General features: G+C 43.0%; 1 protein-coding gene across 1 annotated transcript in view; it reads right to left on the reverse strand.

Moving 5' to 3' along the window:
• PRORP (protein only RNase P catalytic subunit) overlaps positions 1-8,854 on the reverse strand; it is a 50,203-nt gene extending 41,349 nt beyond the window's left edge. Inside the window, exons 1-4 of the mRNA XM_079954725.1 lie at positions 8,713-8,854; positions 5,973-7,336; positions 4,695-4,742; positions 2,489-2,621 (exon numbers count right to left, since the gene is read on the reverse strand). Coding sequence (XP_079810851.1) covers positions 2,489-2,621; positions 4,695-4,742; positions 5,973-6,964 — 1,173 coding nt within the window. The 5' untranslated portion in view covers positions 6,965-7,336; positions 8,713-8,854. The remainder of the gene's footprint in view (positions 1-2,488; positions 2,622-4,694; positions 4,743-5,972; positions 7,337-8,712) is intronic.
• Between the last annotated feature and the right edge of the window lie 128 nt (positions 8,855-8,982).

Consider the following 8,982-nt stretch of genomic DNA (forward strand, 5'->3'; position numbering starts at 1 on the left):
ACTTTAAGGGTGGGGCAGAAGAAAGGGAAATAATACTAGTTATGCATCTTCCACAATCTCTGATCTCCATTAATATTTTTTGTCTCTAGCATCATATCCAAGATGTAACACGAGCGCCATCCAGTGGCCCGTTTACATTCCAAGGAGGCAAACTATACAAGTATTTGAATTATTAATTCTAGAGATGGTGCTTTTAACATGGCATAATTTCTAAACTGTGGCATGATTTATTAAAAATGGAACAAACGAATTCATGGGCAGAAGCAGACTCATCACAGGCAGGATGGAAATGTCTGCTCACAGAGGACCTATAAATAGGTCCAGATTAACGATACAACATCTAGTGTTGCAATATGTATACATTTTTCAATAGTTTTGTTTACAGCTTAAGGATTTATGATGCTAAAAGTAGATACCAGTCCAAAGGAAATGGCCTCAAATATGTATGTACTGTGGGTGCCAGCTTAAAATCTGGTGGCCACCAATGATTCACATGCTAATGATGTACAGTAGCTCATATATAAAATGTTCTTCATTCTGTTATTCTGAATTAGTCATAAATTAAGCACAACCTTTGAGGACTATTTTTATATTATTTGTGCTTTGGTCCCATGGCTTGCTACTGCAGCAATTATTAATAATAATATAATAATAATAATTTATTATTTATACCCCGCCCATCTGGCTGGGCCTCCCCAGCCACTCTGGGCGGCTTCCATAGAAACCAAAAATACACTAAAATATCACACGTTAAAAACTTCCCTGAACAGGGCTGCCTTAAGAGGTCTTCTGAATGTCAGGTAGTTGTTTATCGCTTTGACATCTGCTGGAAGGGCGTTCCACAGGGCAGGCGCCACTACTGAGAAGGCCCTCTGCCTGGTTCCCTGTAGCTTTGCTTCTCGCAATGAGGGAACCGCATCCGGGCAGAACGATGGGGGTGAAGATGCTCTTTCAGGTATACTGGACCGAGGCCGTTTAGGGCTTTAAAGGTCAGCACCAACACTTTGAATTGTGCTCGGAAACATACTGGGAGCCAATGTAGGTCTTTCAAGACCGGTGTTATATGGTCTCGGCGGCCGCTCCCAGTCACCAGTCTAGCCGCCGCATTCTGGATTAGTTGTAGTTTCCGAGTCACCTTCAAAGGTAGCCCCACATAGAGCGCATTGCAGTAGTCCAAGCGGGAGATAACCAGAGCATGCATCATTCTGGCGAGACAGTCCGCAGGCAGATAGGGTCTCAGCCTATGTATCAGATGGAGCTGGTAAACAACTGCCCTGGACACAGATTTGACCTGTGCCTCCATGGACAGCTGTGAGTCCAAAATGACTCCCAGGCTGCGCACCTGGTCCTTCAGGGGCACAGTTACCCCACTCAGGACCAGGGAATCCTCCACACCTGCCCGCCTCCTGTCCCCCAAAAACAGTACTTCTGTCTTGTCAGGATTCAACCTCAATCTGTTAGCCGCCATCCATCCTCCAACCGCCTCCAGACACTCACACAGGACCTTCACCACCTTCACTGGTTCTGATTTAAAAGAGAGGTAGAGCTGGGTATCATCCGCATACTGATGAACACCCAGCCCAAACCTCCTGATGATCTCTCCCAGCGGCTGCAATTAGGTAGGAGGGGACCTATCAAGAGCTACATAAACAAAATACTGTATTTTTTGCTCTATGACGCACTTTTCCCCACCTTAAAAGTAAGGGGAAAGGTGTGTGCATCTTATGGAGCGAATGCAGACGGGAGGCTCTGCTCAGCGCTCCCTTTAAAGAGCCGCGTGGAGCGTGTGTGCAGCTCTTGGGAGCTTTTCCAAGGAGGGAGAAGGGCTGCCCTCAAGAGCCGCACACACACTCCGCACGCTCTTTAAAGGGAGTGCGGCTCTTGGGGGAGCCTTAGCCGTGCGCAACCTCTCCCGGGCAGGGGATGAAGGCTCCCCGCTGCCCTGCGGAGGCTTCGCGTGGCTAAGCCAGAAGCTAGAACAGCCAGCAGGATCGCAGTGCAGCGCTCCCTCTAGCTGTTCTAGCTTCTGCCTTAGCAGCGCGAAGCCTCCGCAGGGCAGCGGGGAGCCTTCATCCCGCTGGCCTGCGGAGGCTTCGCGCAGCTATCCCTGGCTTTTGCGGGAGGTGGGGGGGGGAAGCCAGTAGGCTTGCTTTCGCTGAAGTCAGGAGGGCAAGAGGAATCAGTGCGCACTGATCCCACTTGCTCTCCTGGCTTCAGGGATAGCCCCAACAAAGCCTCCTGAGCGAAGATGGAGGAGCGCTCCCTCTTAACTCAGGATGCTTTGCATTGCTTTCTTATTTCTTGTTTTCCTCCCCTAAAAACTAGGTGCATCTTATGGTTGGCGCATCTAATAGAGCAAAAAATACGGTACTTTTAAAAAACATGCTGTTCTGCCAGTGTGGCGGCAGCATTACAGCAGGGTTATAGGCAAATACATCATTTCTTATAAGCAAATCAGTATCAAAATATTGGTTTCCTTGCAACTCACCTGGGGGGTTGTTTTCCTAAATGTATCAGTCCCTTGTATCACATCCTTTATTATTCTTTCCTTGAGAGTGCTGTATTCTTCTGGACTCAGGTTAATACTTTCCAAGGACTGATTACAAGATGGGCACTGCCCACTGCAACATCAATCAAGCCATAGACAGTTATCAGCAGCTTATAAAATTATCTGCAAAGTAAACCTGATTTTCCTTCAAACAATGATTGAAGAAAAATGTTATATACCAAAAAAATTGCAAAAAAAAAAAATTAATCAAAAGGTGCATTTATTCATGTCTTGATCCAAAACTTGAGGACCATGTTGGATCCTTGTTCAGATGTAATGCTAAGCTATGGTTTAGTACAAAGGTCTCCTAGTGTTGTTAGACTACAGGTCATTATCCCTGCCCATGGACCATGCTATCTAGGGCTGATAGGAGTAGGAGTCCTACAACATCTGCAGGACCACAGGGTCCCCACTACGGCAGTAGACTGTGGTTAAGACCACAGGTGTCTAAGTTCAGAAATAATGCTAATTTGTGGCTGAAAATAGAAATGAAAACACCAAATGTCATCCTCACAGGTGTGCTAGATGAGGAGAGGAGGAAGCACATGAGCCCAAGGCTTGTTCAGGTAAGCTAAACCATGGGTACACCAAACAAAAAGGCCACACACTGCCTTGCCCAACAGTTAGATGGAGTATATAAAAATGAAGATTTTACGATTATAGAGTTCATTTATTCATCACACCTCCTGTTAGCAGATATTGCTGTGGCACCAAGCCATACATGCAGTTTTTATTGAACTAAAGCTTCAAAAATCTAGACCAGGGTTTCCCAAACTTGGGTCTCCAGCAGTTTTTGGACTACAATTCCCATCATCCCTGACCACTTGTCCTGCTAGCTAGGGATGATGGGAGTTGTAGCCCAAAAACAGCTGGAGATCCAAGTTTGGGAAGCTCTGATCTAGACCTTTTTTTGGGTGGGGTGGGGTGGAAGAATGACCAGAATAGCAAAAATAAGGGGATGGCAGAGGTATACAAAACTATAGAACACTATAAGGCAGGGTGGTGAACCTTTTTTTGGCTGTTTGGGCTACATTACCCAGAGTGTAGCAAATAACACAATAACACAGACATAGAGGCTTTTCTCTCCACAAACTCCTCAGCTGATTTATGCAGGAATTGTAGTGGTATTTTATTCCCCACTGCAGTCCTGGGCAGAGGAGTTTGAAACCAGTGCCGTGAGGGGAGGAAAGCAGTGTCTTCTCCACTGTTCAGGTGACTGAACTCAAGAATGATGGGGTATGATTTTACTTGTCACCACAGACTGAGGACCAGAAAACAATTGAAACCTCCATATACTATGTAATGCATGTAGAAGTCTGCCACTGTATGTAGTTTACAGCAGTTGGAAAATGTTCTTCTGATTTTTCCTTTACAGCAATGTATTCTTCTCTAATACCTTTACTTTGTCTCCACTTCTACTCCTATTACACACTGTGCTATTTTCACTCACTTGAATTCAGCAGGAATTCTCAGGACATTCAATAATTAAACATATCATAAAATAATTGCAACAATTTAACCTTTTATTTTGGTGGTTACTGAACTTACACATTTCTGTGTGATTTCACCATTCAATTTAAAGCACAATCCTATACATCCAGAAGTAAGTCTCATTGAATTAAATGAGATTTACTCTCACATTAACTGGGTACAGGATTGCATCATCACCATCATCATTTATTATACCCCAACCATCTGGCTGGGTTTCCCCAGCCACGCTGGGCAGCTCTCAACAGAATAATAATAATAAAGCGATAAAATATCTAACATTAAAAACTTCTCTAAACAGGGCTGCCGTCAGATCTCTTCTAAAAGTCAGATAGTTCTTTATTTCCTTGACATCTGATGGGAGGGCATTTCACAGGGCGGGTCCCACTACCGAGAAGGCCCTCTGCCTGGTTCCTTGTAACCTCACTTCTCGCAGTGAGGGAACCGCCAGAAGGTCCACGGAGCTGAACCTCATCAGTGTTCGGGCAGAACAATGGGGGCAGAGCAGCCACTAAATTCCCCTGTACAAATTTATATATGCCCAAATTGTCAGAAACAATTAAAAAACAACACTTTAAGCCAGGGCTGAAAATCTTTGATCAAAGTAGTGATAAGCAAAATTATTAAATAGCGCTTCAAGATTAAAAAAAAAGTTTACCTATGTTTGATGGTAGTTAAGCTTCCTTTCCAGTTTTCTCCTGGAATACTACAAAAAAATTGCACAAAAATTAGAATATGATATTATAAATTTAATCACAGTCCAAAAGATGCACCTCTTGTGACTAGTTCCAAACTAAGGCAACAATTCTATGCGTACTTACTTGTCAGTAAAGTATTTTGAACATTTGGGACTTTTAAAGAACATGATCTTTATTAAGAGCCATCTGCCTCAAGGGAAGGCAGAAGCAAGCAAGGCCAGGCCAGGGAGCCTCTTCCACCACCTCCCTGTCAGCCAGAGACAATTGTCACTCTACATTGTAGAGCATTTATTTATTTTACTATTTTAAAATTGTAAACTACGTTGGGTGCTTTGGCAGAAGGATGGTGTGCAAATGCAATAATTAAGCAAGTAATAAATGCAATAAATAAGCAAGGAAGCACATGATCATATATATATATATATATATATATATATATATATGATAGAATGCATTAACTGCAATTTGATCTACGTTTATTCATGCATAAAACCCATCAATTCTGCAAATTCTGAGCAAATATACCTAGGAGTATGCCAGACTTAACTAAAGGTAAAGGTTACATGTCCACAAAAGCTTGAAAATATCATTTAACATCTACCTATTCAGTACGTACGTATTCTGAAGGCAGGACTTTTGCAAAAGGTTGTAGATGTTATTTAACCTGTGCAAGGGTGTCAATAGGCTGCAACAAAAAATATTTTAAAATGATCTTAAGTGGCTGTGTCCAATGGCATTCTTTAATACGCACGAGGGAGTGCAGGTAGAGATCCAAAGGAACCAGAAAGTGGATCCAAGGGATGTGAAATGTGGTAGGTTGTTGAAATACCTCCTTGTATTGTTGAGAAAAATAAGGAGGAAGTGATTAACACAGCGGGTCAGCTTATGTTGTACAGGCATGCGCCCATGCGCACACACAAAGGGAGTTAGAAAGTAGAACACCCTTTTCATTAGTGAGCGTTTTGCTCACCTCCACAGGGAACCTTGCCTTGCAAAAAAAATACGATTAGCCACATCTCTAAGTTCGCTGTAACTAATACCAGACACACAAACACAAAATTAGGAGACCTACCTAAGTATGTGACACATGGCATGCATTTACAACCAACAATAAACAAAACCAAAGATTAACAGTTGCTTAGAGTGATCAGATTCTGAAGCTTGTATGATTTGAAATTGTCTTCAGGCAAGTCTGGCTGAATCAGATCAGCCAGTTACCTGCAGCAGGACAAACTTACCTTTCAAACCACTGCTTTATGCTCTGCATTAAAGCTTCCCCAGGATATACTTGATTATCTCTTAAGTAGGAGAGGATGTGCATGAGTTCAGTTTTCAAAATGTCATCCTTCACACTTCTGCCAGTGTCAAAGAAAATCTGTAAGGTATCCAGGTTTGGCACCAGGTCCTTAGCTAGCATCTCATGAAACAGTTTGCATGCAAGATTTATTTCCCGGTTAAGAAGGGCCCCCCTGATGCAGTCTCCATAGTTAGACTTTGAAGGGGTCATTACTTTTTTTAACTCCTCCAGAAGCGACAAGGCCTCCCTCCAGCGTGGTGTACCACTCAGACCTCTGATGAGAAGACCATAACCCGATGTTTCTAAAGTCTTAAATCTGGCTTTCAGAATGTCATGGACATCGTAAATCTCCTCCGTGCTCCCCTGAGAGACACACAGGCACAAGTACTTCAACAAAATACTGTATTGAATATCTCCCTCTCGTTTAGCCACTGCAGCCAACAAGGATTTGGCCACGTCGATGGGGCTGTTGCAAGCTATCATTTGCTCAAACATAAGCACTTCAAATTTTCTCAGTCCCTCAAATTGTCCCTTCAGCTCTTCCCATTCACCAGCACTCAAAGGTTTTTCTGGAGGATGAAGTGTTATCCGCCTCGAAAGGATGGAGCGCTCTGAATCTTCAATGGCTTCACAGGGCCCTGATCTCCTCTTCGATGCTCCAGCAGCAAACAGGTTGAAAGGGCGTGGAGAAGAATAGTCTTTCCCCACTCTGGTCTCCCTTATACCTTCACCTTTACCTTTAAAACTCAATGTGGTAGTTTCTGGACGAATTCTTTTGGGATCCACTGGTTTTGCACACTGATATGATGAGGTGAAAATGAAGCACCCCAAGACAATGGGCATCTGCTGATGCATTGGCATGGGATAAAACATGTGACTTTTCTTCAGTGACTTCAGTAGCCTCAAGCTGCTTGTTTGGTGAAAAAATACCATGATGCAAAAAAATAACAATGACACCAATGGAGAGAGGATAAAGTCCTGAAGGAACAGCCCAGTTATGTAGTTTGTGGAGTAGAGGTGTATTAAAACCCTTATCAAAACTGAGAAACGTGGGATGGGATGGGATAGGATAGGATAGGATAGAAGTGAGTAGTCAATTTAGGTGTTTCAGTAAACTGAATCAGCCTTCATGTAGTCTTCAGAAAGAGATGCTGTAAGCTCATTTCAAAGTGAGAGCATCCCTTTCCCCAAATGTAAAAAAAGAAAAAGAATAATAGCTTGATATCAGTCCATCTTTGATGTTCTTTCAGTTGCTATATCTACACACTGAAGTAATAAGCACAATGTGAGATTTTCATTCAAATCCTGTCAAGAAACATAAAAGCAAATAATAAGAACAAAAAAATCAATACCCCCCCTCCAAAATGATACAATATACACAATTGCAACTTCTGGCCAAAATTGCTCCTATCTACTAGTGTTTCTTTTTCTCAATCCCTAAATAGAAAACTCATTTTCTTCTACTTTCTGCAGCTTCCAACCATCCTCTACAAAGGTCTTTAACTGGCATGGAAAATTAGAAGAATTGTGTAACTGGCATGAAGGAATTGCCTATCTTTACCTTAAAGGCAACCATCAGGGTTAACACAAAAGTTATGTTTCCAACACAATCCTACTTTCAAGTGGTTTGGCATTATTTTTCACCCTTAAGATACTGTGGCTAAGTTGCAGACACCACACCTCAGGCTTGTGTACCCCTGCTCTCCCCTCTCTTCACACATGAACATGATCATAAACACCCACTTCTGTTTTCAACCACACTTTGTTATTTTGCCTGAACAGGGTAATATTTTACCATGGTTCATTCAAACAAATCAGGATCATAAACCATGGTTTGATTTGGGTATATGTGAACAAACCATAGTTTAAACTACTAAAATTTGCTCCAGTTTGAACAAAACAACAAACTGCTATTCAAAACCAAACCAGAGGCTCCTGATCGCCTTATGGTTATGCTGCAGAAGGAAATGAGAGGGCTAGTTCGTTCACATAGCACTAAATCATCTTTATGTCTGAACGTAGTGTGTCTGCTGTCATGCTTGACCCCAAACCACCAAAGTCCACAAGCTTAATTTCCTGCTATGGAGTTTTACTGTTACACAAAGCCATGATGAAAGAACACAGGTGACTACATTTCTGGATTCACCAGAAGGTGATAAGCCTTGAGATGTACTACTACTTATACTGACCACTGTTGTAAGAAAAAAGCAGAAACACACAGCCGATCCAATACTGTATCTATTTTCTCCTATAATTACAGAAATTTCATGAATAGCAGCAACTGCAATCTCCATCCTCTATTCCTCACAAGAAAAAGCTGGATGCTTCTGTTTTGATTTGTCTCTAAAAAGATGGGGAACTAATGCACCTTGGGAGGGGAAAATCCGTGATATGAATACAGTATTAAATCACAGGGCTTAGCCCTACTTTTGCCTTCCCCTTCAATACTTGTGGCAAGACAGAACTGAAATAAAATGCTCAGTGTAAACAGCCAAACACATTATTACCGCAAGCCACGACAACTCCCAAGCTGCAGTACAGTGAAAGCTCTAGTCTAGGCACCCGAGATAACTAAGCACGTGGCATGCTGGGAATTGTAGTCTATGTGAGCCGCAAACCCTCTGCACCGCCTCCCGCAGCCGCTTCTTCAAGACACTACCGGCCCTTTCCATCCAACCGACCTAGTTACGTGATCAACGCGGCCCTTCTTCATCGCACGGAAGGCATTAACTCAGCATGGCAGAACTATCTCTGGTCAAGAAAACGCCATGCAGCGGCAAGCGCAGCGGTAGCTCCCTCAAGCTTTTTTCCCTCAGAGCCTTCAGCCAATTGGAGTGCTGCATTGAAGTCGGCTGACGAGCACGCGGGTCTCCAGGAATCAATTAACGACGAGCGCTTGCGGTAGCCATGTTACTTAAGGGAGCTCTTCTTTTACATACAGTATGCCTTGT

This window comes from Podarcis cretensis, assembly GCF_951804945.1.
Source record: "Podarcis cretensis genome assembly, chromosome: 1".
Classification (NCBI taxonomy): Eukaryota; Metazoa; Chordata; class Lepidosauria; order Squamata; family Lacertidae; genus Podarcis; species Podarcis cretensis.